This window comes from Rattus norvegicus, chromosome 5, assembly GCF_036323735.1.
Source record: "Rattus norvegicus strain BN/NHsdMcwi chromosome 5, GRCr8, whole genome shotgun sequence".
Lineage (NCBI taxonomy): Eukaryota > Metazoa > Chordata > Mammalia > Rodentia > Muridae > Rattus > Rattus norvegicus.
This window is the reverse complement of record NC_086023.1, coordinates 37,867,172-37,889,268: the sequence shown is the minus strand read 5'-3', so window position 1 is coordinate 37,889,268 and position 22,097 is coordinate 37,867,172. Positions and strand designations below refer to the sequence as shown.

The window sequence follows — 22,097 nt, the reverse complement described above, 5'->3', positions numbered from 1 at the left end:
CAATTCTTTTTGTTCAAATATTCTTATCTCAAAAAAAACCTAAAATAATTATGATGTATTGAATGCACATATGGACTGCAGGTCTCACTTTGAAGTATCTTCATGCTGATAGAGCGTGAATTATATAAGAACTATTTTCTTTTTAATCCACCCATCATCATGACATTCTAGTTGCCTACAACAGTGTAGGGAAAATAACATCTGTTCAGTGAGTGAGTATGTGAGTGCACGAATGAGGTCATAGCTAACATCAATTTGGTCTTTATTTGCTAAAATGTCCTGTACTCAGGCACAGAGAGGGGAACATGAACACAACTAGATGGCTTACCAGGCAGAAGTTGCTACAAGAAGCTACATAAGAAAACAATTAAGAGTTATGTGTGTATCTTGGAGGATACAGGAGTTTGAACAGAAATATTCTTAGTTAAAAGGAAAGTGCAAACAAAGCTCAGGAACGTGAGAGTAGAATGGTGTTATCAGAAGCAGGGAAGGGGGAGGAAGAGATGAAGGCTGGATTGGGAGCCACAAACTCCAGCACAGTAGGGAACTATGACAACTTCCTGAACAGTTTAGAAGACTTAAAGACTTCAGCGGTTCCCAAAATGAACATGGAGATAGCTGCTGTGACTTGATTTCCATCATGTAGTGCAGTGCCATAAATATGTACAATTGTGTGTTAAATAGTAAATTTTAAGAAGCTTGTGTATAAAGTACAAAAGATTCCTCTAGTTTTTCTTGAGACAGGATTCTACAGTGTAGTTCAAATAAGCCGGGAACTTACTACTCCATGTAAGTCAGTGGTGCAGTGCCTCTGCCTGCTGAGTGCTAAGGACTCCAGACGCACCATCACTCAGCTCGACCTTCCCAACTCTTCACATAGTTTCCTCCTAGTAAGCTTAGTCTTTCTGTATGCCAAGCACACTTTCTGAGGCCAGGAGTGGAGCTCAGTAATAGAGCACATGCCTAGCACATAAGTTTAAAAAAGAATAAAGCCTACTTTTTCCTGAATACAGTTTATGATAATTGCATTTGCTTAAAATCAAAGTCCTTTACTTTTGTTGATTTAAACATTTTATGGTTAAGTATACTAATTTATGTATTCAGTTCCTCATCTAGGAAGTCATCTAAGTACTGTATGTATGCGATAGAAATATAATCATGAGCCAAAAGAAGAAACCCCACCTCATCCATATTTACAGGCTCACACACACAGACCTCAGAATCGGGAGGCAGGTGTTGGAGGTGTGAATGACAGAGACTATGGGAGGCTCCTGCACTAGAACTAGGGCAGCCTTTTGCTTAGAGAAGGTGACTGCTCGAACAAAATCCGATGTGAGTGGAATCACCAAGGTCATAACTCCATGAGCAAAAGAGCAAGCACAGCTTCATCTGCTTTCTTCAGGACTGCCAACTCTTAAATGTCTCAGGGTCCAGTTTTTGCTTTTGAATTTTAGTTTTAAACCCCCTTGATGTAATTTCACATTCATGATATGTAAAATAATTTGATCAGGAAAAAGTATCAATAAAAGCAAACAGCGAACAAAACTTTGAGTTAGATACTTAACAATAAGCCATAGGTCTTTGAAATTTTAAAAAATTATCACTAAATTGCTTAAGTTTATGTATATAGGACCTCAGATGAATAAAGACTATGTCTTAGATTTCTGCTATAAGGAATTTGTGTGTGTGTGTGTGTGTGTGTGTGTGTGTGTGTGTGTGTGTGTGTGTGTCACATGCCTAAAATTCCAGTGTTTGGAAGCCAAGGCAGGAGAATTGATACTCTGAGGCCAGCTGGAGCTATATGTTAACAACTATCAAAAAGGAAAAACAAAACTTATTTGGAGTGGCTTTACAGTACTCGAGGTCAGAGATGTGTCTCTTATTACTGTCTCTTCTAGTCCTTGGGACTGACCTCAGGGCTTTGTGCATGTCACCAAAGCAGTGTATCATCGAGATACAACCCCAGTGTCAGTATTTTTTTTTTATTTTATAAAGGGTCCATAAATGTGTAGGACAGGCAAGCAACAGTGTTATAGGAGGAGCCATTTTTAATCACAATAAGGAAAACATTAAATTCTTTCACAATGGAATACAATATTCTGCAACCTGGTTTTAACTATAAAATATCAAGTTAGACAATTTGCCAGAGCCTCCTGATATAAAGAATTCTATTAAATCATGGGAACACTGCAGAATAGGAACTCTGAATTTAAGTGCAATTCCTATTATAAAAAGACAAACAACCGTAAAATTTGGGACAAGACAGAGGGCTCACTGGTTAAGATTACTGGGTGCTCTCCCGGTAGACTTAGGTTCAATTCCCAGCACCAACATGGCAACTCACAACTGTGTTAAGTCCAGTCCTGAGAGGATGCCCTCTTCTCGTCTCAGAGGGCACCAGTCATGCATGTGGCACACAGACAAACATTCTAGAGAAATACCCAAATACATAAAAAGGTTTTGTTTAAGTTTGTTTTACATTATCCAGTGTGAAAGATAGAGCAAATTCTTGTTTAAAATGCTCTATGACATAAACACTTAGACGATAGTTTATTAACAGCTGAAGTAAACGTACTTACCCTCTTCTGCCCTGTGAAAGTATTTTAAGGCCTGTTAAAGAGTACAGAACAGAATAGAATTAGACTCCATAACTTAGAAGGCGTCAAAGAGTTATTCTTACAATTAAAGGTTTCACAAAGTAAATGATTATGAAACAAATGATACGATCAGCAGGGAGAGGAACATGGGCTGAATATAACTACTGAATCATCAAAGACTGGGGTTTTCAGAATGAGGCTCACTTCCTGTAATTTTCTGGTTGCTACACAGAGGTAGTATCAAATTATCCTGACACAAAGTTCAGAAAGTGATCATGTGTAATTCAGCTATTACCTTTCTTACAAGTTACAACAGTTGCTTTTAACACAAACTAAACATAATTAAATGGTGAATTCATCCATAGTACCCCATTTTATACCTTGTGAAAGAAGTAGGGTGTGTGTGTTGGGGCGGGGGAGATTGGGTTTGGGTTTGGCTGGAAATGGAAAGAAACCAGATCCCAGAACATCCGCTTGTATACCATAGATTCCCCAGGGGCAAACAACAACAAACATTAATATGAGAGGAAAATACCAGGATAAATTCTCAATTGTCAATTTCTTTACGTTTTGAAAATTAGGTGACTAAATAAACTCAGGATTTTCATCCAGTTGGATAGGAAGTGATTCCAAACCCCGGCACCCAAAGGATGGGAGGGTGTACTGTAAAGCTTACGGACAAATTCTTTTTTAATTTTATTTTTATAAAAAAAGCAAACACTTTAAAATAGGAAGAGCCTTTCACACTCAGGAATTTTTCCTTACTTCTTACATGTCCTTCAATTCTCTAAATGACTTTCTCTATATGTTACCCCCAAAGCTTGCTGGGTAAGAATCACTATGTTCTTATTCTACTTTTTGGCTTCTGTGTGGTACAAATTACAAACAGAAAACTGAGGTCTGTTTAGCTGACAGCATACCAGAATCACCAGCCACTCACCTAACAACAAGAAAGAAAGCACTCACGTCCAGGACAGTAAGTATTAAGCCTTTGTGATATTGTTGAATTGGATCATTAGAAACTTGCTCAAGTCCCTCACAGAATCAGATCTCCATGTATGTGGACTCTGTAGAATAGCACTGTAGTTAAGAAATCGGTACTAACTTAAGAAAGGACATCATAATACCTCCTCATAGGTGGAACTAGGAGGATTTGCAAACAGCACTTCAGCAATTCTTCTTTGATACCAAGGCATTTCAGCAAATGTATAGCACCTGCAGGGGAATAGACGGCATTATGCTTTCAAATTGTACCTTTTTACTGAGAGAACCTAAGATCTCAACAGACATTATAAAGGAAATCTTATATCTTCAAATAATTTGAAATATATAATAAATTAATATATTTAATATATATTAAATATTTCTGTTAATATTCCTACTGAATTAATAATTTGGAGACTGACCTGATTCAGGAGTTGGGTCTACTTTGTGATTAACTATAAGCAATGGTGGTCCCTTCGTACCAGGTATAGGGTAATATTACTGTCTTCTTTAACTGTTCCTTAGAACAACTGAGTGATACAGCACTGCAATTACAATTTGTTTGATGTTTTCTTTTGAGATTTAGTTATGTTAGTATGTCCCCAAGCTAGCCATGGACGCCTAATCCTTCTGCCTTATCTTTGCTATCAAAGGGCTTATACCTGGCTTACTACTAGTAGTTTTGACATAAGGAAATTCAGAATTCATTTAAATGATAAAACTAATGTACTATGGATGGATAACAATAGTGGCCAGTAATTTATGCCCATTTAAAAAAGGGTGAAGTAGATGATTAATATCTAAAAATATTTAGAACTTGCTGAAGCAGGTGAAAACCTGTTTGGGTTCATTGACTAGGGGGTGAACTCCTTGAGCCACAGATTGTATCACATGTTTGCTTACTTTACTGATTAAGTAGCTGTCCTTGATAATTATTAATTTACACTGGGTCTTTTAATCTGAAAAGTACATATTTCTTTTGTAAAAGAGTTTGATGAACTTTTATACCAGCAAATACTTAAAGCATTTTTATACCCTTATACCATCAAAATAATTCCTCATACTGGACACAAGATCACATTGAAAGGTTACATAGTTTTCCAGATTAGTCAAATCTCAGTCTGACATATTTTGAAGATACGAAGATGTCCTGTGACAACCTACTGAATTACACTACTGCAGCTCTGCTAAGCATGGGAAAGGGGGTCTTTCCCAAGAAAGGAAAGGAGAGGTCTACAAAAGAATCCTAAAGTATTTTTAGTTTTCTTGGGGTTTTTATTTTTCTGGTGGTGAAAAAGAGGGTTTTGAGACAAGTCTCATGAGAACCATGTTGTTTCCAACTCCCTATGTAGGTGACAGTGAACATGAACTCCTCATCTTTCTGGCATTATCTAATTGCTGGGATTGCAGACATGCACCACTATGCCTGACTACTTTTACTATGTTCTAGTGATACATACACAAGTGCTGTTTAATGATTAGTACTCAACTCTGGTAAATAGTATTTTTGAATAATTTATTTTAAATAAGGTGCTTATACATACTATGAAATAAAATCGCACTAAATAGGACAAAAACATAACTGAAATTTTCTTACCAAATACCCATAAGGTGAATTGAAGTAGCATCTTTAGGGTTCAGTTCAATTGCTTTCTGTTAAGAAATAAGAAAACCTTTCTAAACACCAAAGAAGTGGGCTGGAGAGATGGCTCAGAGGTTAAGAGCACCAACTGCTCTTCCAGAGGTCCTGAGTTCAAATCCCAGCAACCACATGGTGGCTCACAACCATCTGTAATGAGACCTGGTGCCCTCTCTGGTGTGTCTGAAGACAGATACTCATATATAATATGTACAGTGTACTCATATATAATAAATAAATCTTAAGAAAAAAAAGACATGGGAAAATCTTAAAAAAAAAAAAAAACCACCAAAGAAGCAGTGAGTTAAAAAGAAAATTACAACCCTGCATTTTAAAAATGTATTTTTAGGTGTGTATATGTCTGTGTGAATAAATGTCACATATGTGCAGGTACCCATGGGGGCTAGAAAAGTCATTTGGACTTGGATCCACAGGTAGCGTGAGCCACTTAATGTGGGTGCTGAACTGAATACAGGTCTTCTGGGAAAGCAGTCTCAACACCCTTAACCACTGAGTTATCTCTCTAGCCACAAACCTGCATAACCATCAATAACAGCTTTCTTCCTCATGATCCACTTTCCTTCTCTTCCCTGCCCCCACCGCTCCCCTGTGAATTTACATGTGGTAGGTGAGAGGTTAAAGCCAGATGTCTCCCTAATCATTTTCCACCTGGTTCATAAGGTCCTTTAACCAAACCTGGAGCTGACAGACTGGCTAGACTAGCTGGCCAGCAAGTCTCCAGGACCTTTTTGTCTTTGCTTCAGCCCACACTAGAATTAGAAGTGCACAGCTCCATGCCTAACATTCTATATGGATACTGAAGCTAAGCTCAGGTCTTCATGCTTACATGTCAATTCTTTTATAGACATCTATCTCCTCAGCTCCATACTCTTTTTTTGTAATGATTTTATTTGTTACATGTATTGGTGTTTTGCATCCACGTACATCCTTGTGAGGGTGTCAGATCTCCTAGAATGACAGACAGTTGTGAGCTGTCACGTGAAGGCTGGAAACAAACTGGGTTCTCCTGAAGAGCAGCCAGTGCTCTTAACTGCAGAACCATTTCTCCAGTCCCTAACCTATATTCTTAATTGCTTAAATTTGTTCCAATACATTACTAAAGACTTAAAGATATATTTTATACATTTCAGAAACTAATATAGGAGGTGAGGAAAAATACACACATACAAATTAATCTAATTCTAGAACTAACTTAGTGAAGTACAGTTTTCACTGGTTTTTTAAGATAAAAGGAAAGACAAATATGACACTTTTGTCAAATTTTAAATGAATATTAAAGAAATGTCTTCCTATTATTACCTGCCCAAAAACACTTCACCTAGAAATAGGTACTTTTCTACATATAACAATTGTGTTAAACTCTCCCATGTATATCCAAAATAGAAGTAAGAATGGTGCTATTTATAGAACATATTATACCTAACAGCAGCGTGCTGATAAACCTCGGAGTTTACTGCACCAACTCTTACAAAGCACACACTGCAGGACAACCTCAAAGAAGTCAATGCTCCTCTCTGCTAGTTTGCTGAAAATCACTAAGGAACTCTCACAGATTGCTTTCTGGTTATTTATTAAAACTTCCCAATTTAATCCCACACTTTCACTTATAGTTTGGTGATGTGTAAAGAACAGAATTTCAAACTTTATGAGTCATATAAACATGTAATTGTAAAATACAATGTGTTTGTTTCAGGTTAGGCTTTGCGATTGCTAGTCCGGTGTTATTTTTCTCTAGTAGTTATGTAAGCTAGACCCGGACTTGTGTCGGGAAGCTCCTAAAGAGTTCTGAGTAGCATACCCAGCCAATTCCTACATGTGCTGTGGTCCATGTGTGGTTTTGAGTAATCTACAACAATAAAAGATTTGTGAATGCTGAATATTTTTGTGCTAATTTGTTCTCTGAGAACTATGAAATGGTGTGCATGTAGAGTATGAAATCTATAGATTTCTTTGTAATTTTTATCATTGAACAAAGTAGATCAACTTTAGGGAGAATTTGAAACAACATAAAATACACATTGCCCAATCTTAAACACAAGTCTGAGAGGGCTGTTTCAGTTGTGTTACACTGTTACAGATTAGCCACCAGCATTCAAACCTTTCACAGAAACTAGCTCAGCCAGCGTTTTGGGGTTTTTTGTTTGGTTTTTGGTCTTTGTTTTGTTTTGTTTTTAGACAGGGTCTTTCTGTGTAACTCTGGCTGTCCTGGAACTCTCTGTGTAGATCACACTGGCCTTAAACTCAGATATTTGCCCATTTCTGCTTCTAAGTACTGAGATTAAAGGCATGTGCCATTATATGTAGCATTTTTTTAATGCAATAGGATGTTATCAGTTGTGCTACAAATTTTGAAGAGTTTGCACATTAGAACATTTCTTTTGAAACATTCATTCTTGAAGGCCAATTCCTATATTGTAGAGAAGCTCTGGCTAGTCCACTAAACACTAACGTAAGTAAAGCGGAGGTAAGGCAGATGAGAAGTCATCTTGAACCTCCCAGTCCTAGCTGAGGAAAGCAGAAATAATGAACTATTACTACTCTATACCACTGGGCTTTGGTTTGTGATTTTACTCTTTAATGAGATCGGTCTTGTTCTGTTTCCTCCAATGGGTCTCTAACTCCTAGGCTCAAATAATTTCATGCCTCTGCTTCCAAGAAGCATGTAGTAATGTGTTCCATATATAATGATTGGTAAGTAAAACAGAGCAACTCAGAAAAACATTGACTTTCTAAATTCATGAACTTAAGTCAGTACGGACCTCAAAGTGCTCCTTGATGACATAGGCATTTGCAATCTTAACCTTGATGCCTTCATAATCCCCAACATCACTAATGCAGATTGCATACCACTAAAAGGAAAAACAGGGTGGGAATACCTTTAATATTTCATCGAATACAAAGAAAAAGTTATATAAGTACTCAATTGTTATTCTCGTTTAGTGAAATGTTACTGAGCATAATTAAGAAGAAAAGATACAAATAAAGGCAGACATAGGGGTTGGGGATTTGGCTCAGTGGTAGAGCGCTTGCCTAGGAAACGCAAGGTCCTGGGTTCGGTACCCAGCCCCGAAAAAAAGAAAAGAAAAAAAAAAAAAGGCAGACATAGCTATCTGGGAAGAAGAAGGTAGACACATTAATTACAGTGACCTATAATACAAGGTAGGAAAGTAGTGACAACTAAGACCATGCCAATATGATACAGAAATCACATCTGAGTATCTATTTACATAGGCTTGTAACTGAATGGCTCGTTTACCGGCTCATCTCCCTTTTCAGCATCTGTATTGCGATGGAAACAGCCACAACTGTCAACTGTGGCATCACCTTCATAGCCACTGTTGGATAATAGACCCAAACTGAGACAATCTGAGGATCTCTACCAAAACCTAAATGTAAAATATCTAAACTTCATAAAATCAGGTGCTTTGGAGACCCACCAGATTCAGGGTAGGAGTGGGGGAAAAATGTCTTCAGTAAAAAATGTCTATGAAGCCTCAGATTAATTGGGATAGTTGTTCTTGGGTATCAGAGGGACCTGTCTTTGGATTCTGTATCTACAATAGTTTGTTATTATAAATATTTCTCTCCTTTGTATGAGCTATTTGTATAAGATGTTAATATACACAATAAAAATATATAAATTTACCTAAATCTAGTTTTCACAGAAGCTTTTTGTGTTCTGCCATATTTACTGGAAAAAGGTGGCACTTGTTACCAGCAAGCTATGGAAGGAGAAGGAATTCCTGTATTGTAAGGGATGAGAGACAGAATGGGTACAATTATGAGTTTTATCAGGTAGCCTAAGTCATTTATTATGTTTGATAAATTAGGTTGTGGATGATTATAAGTGCCTGTTTGTAAACAAGTGGTAGAAGTTACCAATGTCTGTAGTAGTACACCAAGCACTTGACATTCCTTCTCTTCCAACCTGCTGGTAATAGGTAAGCAGAGACCCATGTAGCCTTCATCAGACAACATTGTCGCTGACCGACTCACCTTATGAGCAGCAAAGCTTGACCCCTTTTTTTCTAGTGCTCTTTTTGCATACTCTAGAGCTTCATACAACAACACTTTCTTTTCTTCTTCTGAAGTCTTACATAGCTGTGCTATGTCACGTGATGCTCGTGCCAGCCGCCACAGTAGCTCTACATCTTCACTAATTGTAAACAAGATATAGAAACATCTTACTTCACACTGAAAAACTGCTAAAGGTCCTACCACAATGACAGTTCTTTCAGCTTAACGAGGATATAGCAATTATCATATAAGACACTATCAATACCATTATTAAAATTTGTTGAAATTTCACAAATTATTTGCAAATATTAACTTATCAATATATAATATCTAAAACATTGACTTACTTGGAAAATATTTTTGTATTTCGGTTCTCTAAGCACTTGGCCTCAAGCTCAAAATGTATGTAACACAAGACTGGATTTATTATTGACTATTTCATTCAATTCCAGCGTGGTTCAGAGAGTACCATAAATGACATTAGCTTCAGGGACAGGATCATGCTCTATAGAAATGATACTGCCAAATCCTTTGCCCCAAATACATTTGCCAAACAATAGGCATGTGATAGTTACTTACTGTACATGATTGAATGATTGAAACAATGCAATCTGGAACTAAACTCTAAGTTCCAGTGCCATGATTCTGTATGGCATATATCAAGGACAGACAGTGGACTCCTTGAGGAACTGTTATACAGATGCAATCATATAAAACAAAAAAATGGCTAACAAATTAAAAGTCACAGTTGATAGAATTTTTTAACCTGGAATTACTTTTTATTAAATGTGTGTATTTAAGCTGAATTTATATTTCTCTTTGTTAATAAAATATGCATTCACTTTACAATGTTGAAGCTAAAGGTATTGACAGTATATTTATTACTCAGTTACACCTCACAGCTTACTTCTCAAAGAAGCAAGGAAAAATGCCAAAGCAGCTAACTCATGAAGACAGACTGAAGACGTAAAGACTGACTACTGATATCTATCAAAATTGAGGGGAATGGGGGTGGGGGGCTTTTGAAACTACTAACAAAAGGAGATGAAAAGCAACTCAATATTTCCAGATTAGGAGGATGGAGTAAATACCTGGAAATGTCATCTTCCCCACCTCCCCTTTGAAAGAGTACACACTGACATTCTCCACAAAGCTTGTAGTCTAGAACTAAAAGCAGAAAACACACATATCTGTGTTTCTTTGAAAACTCTTTCTAAACATAACTGCCATTCAGAACCAGCCTAAACTCCAGTCAGTTCATTTCAATCTTATACCAATTGGGAATTACTGTTTTTAAAACTCAGAATGTGGGTGATGAGAAAAATGTATATATTTAGTGACACATTTATCAACCAAAGCAAAATAGAAAAAGGTGTTTCCACATTACAGAAAAGAGCAGTCTTTAAAAACCAATGAGATTTAAATAGCACTTTTCAGTCATTTACTTTTAATGATGATTTACTATAAACTAACTCTAAGATAATCTACTTTAAAGCAGAAAACTTGTTATATAAAAGTTTTAATACCAAGAACCAGTTTACTTTTAACAAAACTGTTCACATTAACCTCAAGCCCCGGCCAGTTGTACCCTGCTTACCTCTCCTTGTACTGTGTAAGCAGCTGATAAAGCTTTTCTGTTTCTCCACTTTCATAGAGGTAGTCTGCTTGCTCAAGTATTTCTTCAACTTCCAAAATCATGAAACGAAAAAAGAATCACTTGTATACATGTTTAAAAAGCCAGGCGGAGAAACCACCTTTAAATGAGACATCCGCACCATGTAGATAAGGATGCTCCAGTGCCTAGCATGAAGTGATTACAGTAAGTGATCTGCTGAAACCACAGGGATACAACCCGGAGAATTTAACACACTAAGTTTGATGAGTACATCCTTAAAACTATGAAAAGGTGGCTTCTTATGGGGTACTTATGGCACAGAGGTCTGTACAATCTCTTTGCTGTTGCTGCTGATTGAGTGCCATGCACTGTAGGAAATAATGATACAGACTGGACAGACAGCTCAGTGGTTAAGGCTGGAGTTTGGTTCCCAGTGTATCTGGTGGCTCACAACCACCTACATCTCTAGCTGTTGAGTGTCAGACTCCCTTTCCTATCCTGCTTAGGTAAACGTTCATACATACCACACCCCCACACACACACACACCACCATTTAACTCTAATCTATTATAGTGTAATACATTATATCTACTGGCTTTAAAATATGCATAATCTCTTCTGATTCTAAAGAGGAATTTTGAAAACTAAACAGTGTGTGATATGTAAGAAAAAACGCAGTTACGATACGAAAGGCTTCCATAGGTACTCTGATAGGAGCATGCAGCCCACTCCAGGTACAAATATGAAAGTTAGCTGTCTTATTTAACACTCCACACTTTCACTTTGGCTTCCTAGTTATTCTTTTGAAATAAACTGCAGTCACATCAGAGTCATTAGGACAAAATTAAAATAGCCCTTATGTTTTTCTCGGGCAATCAAAATTTCCATACACCTGTGTTTGCCTTGTATAGGGTTTAATACATGAAAAATATGTACACTGACAATCAAGGATCAATATAATATCATGACCCAGAGCCAAGGCAAATCTTTCACACCAGTAATTCTGTGTGTCTCAGTAGTGCAGAAAACAGTGTTATTAAAAATACTAGGAAATAGGACTTAAGTGATATTGAACATCTATCTGTGGGTTCACTCATCCTTGAAGAGGAATGTCTCAAAGGTGAAGAAAGGAGGGTAGAGAAGTGATACAAGAAGAACATTTAGGTTGCTCGGTTGTGACTAACTCATCTTAAAGGTAGTTTACGGGTGAGCTTCCACTTGCAGGAGTGGAATATACTGACCGAGGCCACAGACGTCCACAGGTTAAACACATCCATTTAAAATACATAATAGTTTTCGAAGCTCTACTGTTTATTTGGTTCTCGCCATATACTGGGTATTTGCTACCATCTTGTGGTAACCACAAAAATTACCACTTAAAAAAATCAAAAACTCAGTCTTAGGAATTTAAATGGTTGAGTGTACCTAGCATGCAAAAAGTCAAGCACCTTGCTGAGAAAGAAAAGAGAAATTGATATTACGAGGCCCAGAAAACCGGTCCTAGTACTTACGAAATGACATACTATCTCCCTCTTTTACCAAAATGCACAGGACAGAAACTAGCCATGAAGCCCACACAGCTCACTGTGGAAGAACACTACACAAAGGCAGGCATCCTGGGCAGTGGGCAGAGGTCTAAGGGACGCCACCTCAGAGACCAGCATCACTGGTTTCTTTGCTTTTTTTCCCTTGTTATTTCCTGCCCAATGGTGTGCTGAATGAATTTTAATTTTCTTTCCTTTTTTAACCGGCTTGGAATATATTCTATATTTGCTTGTTCTTTAATTATCTGTGGTGATCTGAGTAAGAATGGTCCCTATATATTTGGCTTACATATCTGAATGCTTAGTCTACAGAGAGTGGCACTATTTAAAAGGATTAGGAAATGTGGCCTTGTTGGAGGAAGTGTCACTGGCCATGGGCTTTGAAGGTTCAAAAGCCCAAGCCAGGTCCCAGTACCTTCTTGCTGCTTGTGGATCAAGCTACCTCTCCAGCACCATGTCTGCCTATATGCTGCCAGGCTTCCCACTACAATGAGAACCCCCGAAACTGTGAGAAATTCCCAATTAAATGCTTTCCTTTAAAATTATATGGGGTCACAGTGTCTCTTCACAGCAATAGAACACTGGCAAAAACAATCATTTTAAATTTTTTTTACCTTTACAATATATTTGACACTGTTTGAAGTTAGGGTGGACACCACTGCCTTTAATTACAACTTATGAGGTAGAGGCCGCTGGAACTGCTCTACATAATGAATTCCAGCCCCGCCAGAAATACAAAGTAAAACTCCACCTCACAATAAGAAGACAGAAACAATGGCAGAAGTTAATCACTGCCCTGTGGAATATACCTCTGAGCTCTGGCCAGAGCTTCTGGAGGCTCATTTTCTTGTGTTCAGTTTTTCAGTCTTTGCTGATTTTGTTTGTTCTAACATCCTGGGGATCAGCCAAGGCCTTGCAGGTGATAGGCCAGGGCAATGCCATGGTGCTACCCACCCAGCTCTTCTGCTTTTTCACAAAGTCTCTGTGTGTAGGTCAGGCTGGACTCAAACACCAGATTCTCCCACCCCAGCCTCTCAAGTGTGGGGATTACTGTTTTGTCTTTAAGTTGACTATTAAATATTTTTCTCTCATACAGTCTGTGCTTGCTTGAATTTTACATATAATACCTTTTACTTGTGGCTCACCGTACTACTACTTCCAAGATTTACTCCCTGAGGAGTTCATTCCATGCTCACTACTTGAGTAGTCTGTATTTTATGAAGCCTTTAAAAACAATCATCCTAATTTTCAGACCATTAATTTCTGCTTCTTTTTTTTTTATTATTTCCTTCCCTTCACTGAATGGAGGTTTCTGGTAGTCTCTTCCTAGTATTTATGTTGGACGCTTTACTCCTTCAGAGTTCCATGTTAAGAACAGTTTCTGCTATGAATCGTCTCATTTCCATTTTAGCTTATTGTTATTCCATGTTTTATCTTTCTTTGTGAAGTATTTAGAAATTAATTATGCTTTCAAACATACTGGATTTCCTTGGCCAACGTTTTCTTCTTATGTAAGGACTGAAAAATATGAATTAGTGGTAGTAATTTTATTAGTAGTACTGGCGAATGAACTCAGGGTCAACATCAAATAACCTCTCTGCCATGGCCTTGTGCTGATTATTCGGGAAGAAGTTGGCTTTCTTTACTATCAAGCACAGATTACCTTTTCGTTCCTCTTGTGTTTATTTTTAAGGTGACTTCATAAGAAGCCCAAGTTGGTCTTGAACCAAAAAGGAAAAAAGAAATCAGTCCTACGATGTCCAGAATGTTATGTGGGTTTCAGAGATGCTAGAGGGGAGGAATGGACCCACTCTGTGTACAAGTGTGCACTATTTTTAAACAGGAACTTGTAAACAATGGATTTTCTTAATGCCTATCCATCATGTACATTGTGCATCACCATAGTGTTGCCCCAAGTTCCTATGTCCTTGCATGTGCTTTATTATTTAATCCGGTTTTTCTTTAATTTTATATTTTTGAGGCAGGGTGTTAACTAGTGAGTTGGCTAAGCTGGAACTGAAAGCTCCCTGCCTGCCTCACCTGAGAGCTGGGGCTGAACGTGGGCGCCATCGTGCCCCAGTGAGTTACTGCTGTTCTTTAAGCTGGGTTAGCTTGGCCCGGGCAGGCTCTTCTACATAGCAGGTTCTAGGACAGCCAGGACTAAGCAGTGAGACTCTATCTCAAAACCAACAAACAAACAAACTAGAATCCCCCAAATATGGACAAAATGAAACAAAACACAAAAAGCTGACATAGCCTTTCACATACATATATATGTATGTATGTATGTATGTATGTATGTATGTATGTATGCATGCATGCTGCAAGGGAGAAAAATGGAAGGATGACTCTCATGCAGCTGTAATCGTAAGAGGATATATGTAGGACTATCCACATCCTAGCTCCTGATTGCCCCTCGGAAGACAGGAATGACATATCATTCCATATACCTTCGCCCCTGCTACCACACATGCATGAAACCTCAAGAAGGCCAATCTCCTGAAAATGTATTTTTAATGTAACAAATGTATACAGGATTTTTTTCACCCTAGACGGAATCTGACTGTGTAACCATGGTAGACCAAGTTGGCTTGAACTTAATGAAGCTCCACCTGTCTCTGCCTCCTGAGTACTAGACTGAAGATGTGTGCACACCATTCTTCAATTGGCCATTTTGTTAAAGACAAGATAGTCCCATATAAATGGAATAAACGACTAGGTTCTTTTTATTTGTTTTTCAGTTTTTTGTTGTTGGATCTCACTATGTACCTCTGGCTCTCCTGGAACCTGCTACGTAGAAGAGATCTGCTTGTACTGTCATGCCTGGCCCTGCCAACTAGTTAATAGCAACCTCAGGTTCTTGTATCAGAACTTTAAAAGAATATCAGTTCATTATTAAGTATTTTCCTTCCTCAATTATGTTCTGTTTTAGGGTTATGAAAGTATCAACCCCTAAATTGAAGTGGTATTTTTCTTATATACTAAAAGTATGTCATTTACTATATCAACTGAATTAAGGAGACTTTTTTTTTTTTGGATGGGAAAGTCTTAAAGTGTTTAGTTTCTTTTATATCAGAGAAGAAAGATAATGAAATTTTGCCACTTTTCAATGTTATCCGATAACTGATATCAAGCTGCATTCTATCTGTAAATAAAATAGTCCCCTCTCTGAGTTCTAGACTAGAGGATAGAGGAGTGTGTGATCTCCTTGGCATGAGAGAACAATCATTTTGTCAATCTGAAGAAGAGGGTGACAAACTTCTGCCCTCTATACCTCTAGAGTTTATAGTCTGTAGGCCATCCATTGTCTTGCTGTCTTGTTTCTCTCTACACACACAATGCACCTTCACATTTTTCAAAATGTAAAACAAAAATTCTTAGTTCAAGAGACCTACAACGAGGGCTGCTGAGATAAGTGGATAAAGGAACTCCCTGCCAAGACTGACAAGGTAAGTTCTATTCCATGGCCCCACACAGTAAAAGGAGAGAATTCCTGAAAGTTGTCCACTACCATGCTGTGGGCACCTCCACCAGCACACATGCAAATTAAATAAAAATGTAAATTAAAACATAAATATTCTGACAGAGAAGAACAGATAACACTATTAATTCCATTATGTATTCAAATAAGCTCATGACAAAATATCAAAATATCAAAAATAGGAGGCTGTCTCAGAAGTAAAGAGCTTATTGTATAAGCATGAAGACCTGAGTTTAAATCCCCACCAGCCATATAGAAAGCTGATTGTATAATTACAGGTTACAGCTGTAATCCCAACACTGGGAAGCAGAGTTCCAGGTTCAGTGGCTTTGTCTCAGAAAATAAAGCTGGAGGAGCTGCAGAGATGACTCAACAGTTAAGGGCATTGGTTGTTCTTCCAGAAGTCCTGGGTTCAATCCTCAGTACCCACATGGTGGGTCACAACAGTTTATACCGGTACCCTTATGGGATCTATGCTTTCTTCTCATGTGGCGTTAGATGCAGACCCTAACACCCATATACATAAAATAATAATAATAATAATAATAATAATAATAATAATATAATAGAGATGGGGCCAAAGAAGAGTCCATGGCACAAATCTCTGATGCCCGCATATGCGCACAGAGGTACACATTCACTCACCCACAAAAATCAATCAGGATCTTTAGCTTATGCTTACCTTTGGCTGTGGCATGAACCACAGCAGCTTGAGAAATGACTTGATAGGTTTCAAAACCCAAATAAGACAAGGCTGAGAACAAAAGGCCTCTCTTGAAGGCTCTTGTGTTTCCTGTCACCTATAGAAAACAATATATTAAAATTATGAAACTCAAGAAATCGTAGAGAAATTTTTACCCCATTCAAAACCTATCCATTTTCTCTCACCTCCAAAGCAAGTTATTATAGAATGCTACAAGCAAAAGAAATAGTTTACCAATTCTTTACTAAAACTGTTTAAACCCTGCATTCAGTAAATCTTAGTAATGGAAGCAGTAGTTGGTCTAACAGTCAGTTGTAGACTAGAAATGTAATTCAGGGGTAGAACATCATGCAAGAGACACTTAGTTCAAGACACAGAACCTCAAAAAGGATGAATGAATGAGTGAATGAGTGAATGAGTGAATAAATATGGCAAAAAATGGCTTACATATTTATGAAAATCTTTTTACAGAGACATATGTACTTTAAAATTGTATGGAATAATATTATTAATAAGTTAATCAATTAATTCAATGATACTTTAAACCAACACTTAATAAATACTAATTATAGGCAAGCTGAAAACTGCAACAATTACTACACATGAAAATAATATACAGCTCTCAGTAAGGATATTGTCCAAAGACCCCACAGTGTTTAAATAGATGTTGAATAATAACCATATTTAAGATGGGTATGGTAGCACATGCCTATCACTCAGGAGGTAGAAGCAGGAGGATCAGGAAGATATTCAAGGTACAAACTGGTGAAAACCATTTCATCACCATAATCAAGGCAGTAAGCATATTCATCAACCCAAAACTGTCCTCTTTGTAATGGCTTTCCCAGCACCGGGTTTTGTTATGGTTAAAACATTTCGGTTTGTTTTTGAAATATTCTCATGGTTTTCTTCCTGTCTCGTGACTGTTCCTTGTCTTCATTCATCTCTAATGTTTTCTTGCCTGTTTGTTGTTTGTGTCTAGAGCTTAAGCCTAGACCTCTTTTATTTTTTTATTTGTGACTTTATTTCTTCTCACAGTGTTAAATACCAGATCTGACCCATTCTGTCTCTAGCCTAAGCTTGAGAATCATTCAACACCTGTCTCTGCATGAAGTCTGTTATGAATTTCATCTCCTCTCAGTTGTCTCTGTCATGGGAAATGGGAGCTGTCTTCTAGTTGTTCCCTTTTCTGTTTTTCGACTCATCTATTGTATTTATGTGCATGAGCACTTTGCCTGAATGCATGTATGTGTATCATGCGCATGCCTGGTCCCTGCAGAGGATAGGAGTGGGTGTCAGAGCCCCTGGAACTGGAGTTACCAAAGGGAGTGAGCCACCATGTAAGCGCTGGAAATGGAAACTGGGTCCCCTAAAAGAGCATCAAGAGTTCTTAACAAGTGCTACTGGGCGATCTCTTCAGATTAGTCGTTCAGTTTTTAAACATAAACAGAAAACCACTGATGCATCTAGATTTTTCTCCCAATCTATATTTAATTCGCATCTAAACTTCTGATGTAGTCTTAGACCAGAAAATGGAACATTCAACACATTCCAATTTGATGAATGTTCTGGTAAAACTGAAGACTCAGGATATTAATACCAGTAAATTAAAAACAAATCAACATCAAAACAGCATTTTACTTTCTGAATGCATTCTTACTTTCTAAAAACAGGTTAGTGGTGCAGACCAGTTTATAGAGTCTTGTTAAACATGTAAGAAACCCTGGGTTGGATCTTAAGCATCACATTAACTGGTTTTCATGGTGGTGCTCCTATCATCACAGTACCAGCCAGGGAGTAAGGGAGGTAAGCACAAGAGACTCAGGAGTTTGAGGCCACCCCGGGCTATATACCTGGGACATAAAAGATCTTGTCAAAAAAAAAAAAAAAGAAGAAGAAGAAGAAGAAAAGAAGAGAAAAGAAAAAAGGAAATGAAAGAAAGAGGAAAGAGGAGGAGGAAGAGGAGAAATGTTCGACTAGGGAGAAGGTATTGCAGGCTCATAGGTATACTTTGGTGCCTAGAAAAAAACGGAGGGAAAGACCAAGATTTTTAACATTAAATCTTAGGGGCTTACTAATCAACAGGTAATGACACAGTAGAAAGGATGTACATAGTACTGTAATTTGAGAAAATGTCACATTTAGAATGTCCAACAATTTGTGCTTAAGTAATACACAGGTTTCTTAAATGGAGGATGCATGGCCATTGAATGACTATATTTCTCATTGCAAATTCATAAGCTGACAGCTCATCACCTGATTTCTTATCAGTTTGATTAATATGAAGCAACCTGTTATTCCTCTCTGGGAAACTAGATGAAAATGATGTTTCTATACTTAAAAATCAAAGGCCTAGAACACCTCCAAGAGTGTTAACTTTAAGAATGTATCCAACAGCTAGAAGATACCACTTCACCTTGTACCTCTACCTTAGAATGCAATGCTTTTTATCATGAGTTCTTTAAAACAAACCTCTAGAGGGAGCATAGAGATGACTCAGTGGATACAAGGAAGCTGTCGCCAAGGCCTTCCAGCCTGAGTTCAATCATAGGGACCCACATGATGAGAGGAGAAACAGATTCCCACAAGTTATCCTCTGACCTACCTCCACATGTGCACTCTAGCATGGATCCAAACGATTCACAGAAAGTGAAATGTAATAACAATCCCTACAAGTATTTCTTATGTAAAGGGAAGTATTGCTCTCAGACGTACTTTTCCTCAACATTAATTTTACCAATTTTAGAGCCAGAAATTAAAATAAAATCAGTAGAGGGAAAGGAATGTGTTACCATTCTTCCCCTTTCTTAATTTTTGCCAAAGTCTTCCTTTTAAATATTAGAATTCATCTGTGATGGGTACAAGGCCTTCTTCTTCAAGTAATATTAAATACTTTCAATATTTTACTATGGCATTAAAATACAAATATATATGAACCAGATGTGGTGGCGTTCGCCTTTAAGGCCAGCATTCAGGAAGCAGAGATAGGTAAACTTCTGTAAGTTGAAGGCTAACCCAGTCTACATAGTAAGTTCCAGGCAAACCAGACACGCCGAGACAAAACTGCCTCAAAAGCAAAAGTAAACATTGTGCTAAAAGTTCCCAAGTTCCTTTCTTTAGCCCAGAACTCAAAAAGTAATTGCAGACCTCCTGAGCTACTTACTTATTTAAAATCAATTGGCCCTCTGAATACAGTCCAAAATATCAGACATTTCCCCTTTACTCCTCAAATTTCCCTAGGCTGTTTCAGCTAGGAACTTAAATATTTCTACTTGAGTCTTCTTAATCTCTTCCATGAAACTATAATTCTCTATCCTTACAACTCTCTGAATCCATCCACTTACTTACATTCCCACTAAAGTGCAAGCCATATTTCTCACCTATCCTACACCAAGGTCTGTCTAACATTCCCTTTTGCATATCCATTCCGACCGCACACTGTTATTTTTTCAGTGAAAATTGTTCAAATGACCTCCTTGTTTGAATGTGTTACTTGGTTCCTATAATCTGACTGAAGCCAGAGACGCGCACAATAGTGCCTGAGGGTGTTAAATCCTGTACTTGTTGTGTAATGTAAGTAGGTGGGTTGTAAAGGTCAGAGAATGTCTTGACCTGTTAAAACTGTTGAGTAATGGCTACTCCCTTCTCTCCTTCCACTCTGGGTTAGAGCAGTAAGCACGCAGGCTGTAAGCTTTTCTGAATCTGAGTGTCAGAAGGCAATTTCCCTCACAAGTACTGTGGATAACTGACCTCCTTATTTTCCAAGAGGAAGGGGTTAAAAGACCACAAAGTTCACACTCTCTCAGCATTCTCTTCCACCCCCTGCCCAGGGGAAACTTTCCCCTTCTGAGGAAAGTTAGCTGCAATGTCTGCTGGCAACAGCAGCATTGTGGAGAAACTATCTGCTTACTGCCACAAGAGAATGTGGAAACAGAACTTCCTCCTTCTAGCCTCAGAAACAGCTTTCAAAACAAAACAAAACAGAACAACAACAACAACAACAACAACAACAAAAAGCCAAAATGTACAAACAAACAAACCCGAGAAGCTGGAGAGATAACTCATTGTTTATGAGCACTACTAGCTCTTCATGACCACTGATATGGTAACTAGGCATGCATTTGGTACACATACATCCATGCAGGCAAAACACATAATACACATAAATTAAATTGAATTTTTAAAAAATGGAGAAAGGAAGGTAGGTTGTTGTTGAACTCTCATACCTGGAATACTAGGACTCAGAAGGCTAAGGCAAGAAAACTTGCATGTTAAACTCAAGGTCACCTAGGGAGGCCCTGTCAACACAAACAAGTAAATATTTCCACAAAACAAAACCCTGAGATGTTAAAGGAGACCTCAACAGTTGAAAGCTTGACTAAACCTCAAGAGAGATCTTAAGTTAGACACCAAGTTAAGCCATTCTAGATTCCTGACCTACACACCACAGATAGTAATTGTATAAAGCCGGTATTTGAAGGCAGTACTTTGGGGCTTAAAATAAAACAGTTAGGAGAAATATATCTTAGGAACAGATGCCATCCCATTTTAAGAATAAAGACAGTCCTAAGACTGACAAATAAAAACATCAGAACTGAGATAATAAACACACACATACACACACACACACACACACACACACACACACACACACACACACACACAAACAAGAGAATCTCAACAGCTTTAACATGTATTAAAAAACCAAAAAAATTCAAGGATAAGTACTGTACAAATAAATTCTCATATTTATTCAAAATTTCAAAGTTACATCACAAACATTTTTGCCTCTAGGTGTAAGGCAAAGGTTTATTGACATTGAACTTACTTTTTTAAAAACTTTATTTTGGGACAAGCACTCACTGAATCACCCAGACTAGCCCTGAACTGGCTTGACATACAAAGCCAACCTTGAATTTGCAATCCTTGGACTCTAGCGGCTGGAACTACAGCACTGAGTCACCGGTCAGAGCTGTCTGAGGTGACAAGCTGAGTCCAGATACCGTCGGTGGCTTTGCTGGAAGCGGCCTTCTCAACGGCCAACGTTCTTTCACCTTCCTGTTCTACTTTCGGACAGGAAGGGCAGAGAGGACGCACCCCTCTGTCACAAGGCCGTCGCAGAGGTTTGCAAAGCGGAAGCTCCAGGACCCTCTGGCCGGGATGCCCGACCTCCAGACCTGGAGAGGGGGGCACCCCCGACGCCCTGCCGAAGGTGAGGGCCGGACCAGGACAGCGGGTTACCTCGGAACCGCGGAATCCCCAAGTGCCACAGCGCCCACCGCTGCCCCAGCTCCTCGCCAGCTGACACACGCTCTGCTCCGCTCCGCGTAGCAGAGGGAGAAGACGCCACAGTCGCGAGGACAGCGCCATGACTGACAGCTTCCCAGCCTGACTAACTACTAGCTACCGAACTTGACAGAACGGGGCGGGGCGAAAGTCGACTCTGGAGCGGAGTTCCTAAGGCCCGCCTGCACCACCTCCCTCACTCCCTCAGCT

General features: G+C 38.4%; 1 protein-coding gene across 3 annotated transcripts in view; it reads right to left on the bottom strand.

The window, feature by feature from the left end:
- Rmdn1 (regulator of microtubule dynamics 1) overlaps positions 1–22,097 on the bottom strand; it is a 23,655-nt gene extending 1,558 nt beyond the window's left edge. Inside the window, exons 1-8 of one of the 3 annotated variants that reach the window (NM_001031663.1) lie at positions 21,843–21,978; positions 16,581–16,698; positions 10,856–10,943; positions 9,238–9,397; positions 8,001–8,090; positions 5,179–5,234; positions 3,725–3,812; positions 2,580–2,610 (exon numbers count right to left, since the gene is read on the bottom strand). In NM_001031663.1, coding sequence (NP_001026833.1) covers positions 2,580–2,610; positions 3,725–3,812; positions 5,179–5,234; positions 8,001–8,090; positions 9,238–9,397; positions 10,856–10,943; positions 16,581–16,698; positions 21,843–21,971 — 760 coding nt within the window. In that variant the 5' untranslated portion in view covers positions 21,972–21,978. Of the gene's footprint in view, positions 1–2,579; positions 2,611–3,724; positions 3,813–5,178; positions 5,235–8,000; positions 8,091–9,237; positions 9,398–10,855; positions 10,944–16,580; positions 16,699–21,842 lie in introns of all 3 variants that reach the window. The other 2 variants (XR_005504511.2, XM_006237933.5) reach the window with 2 other exon arrangements.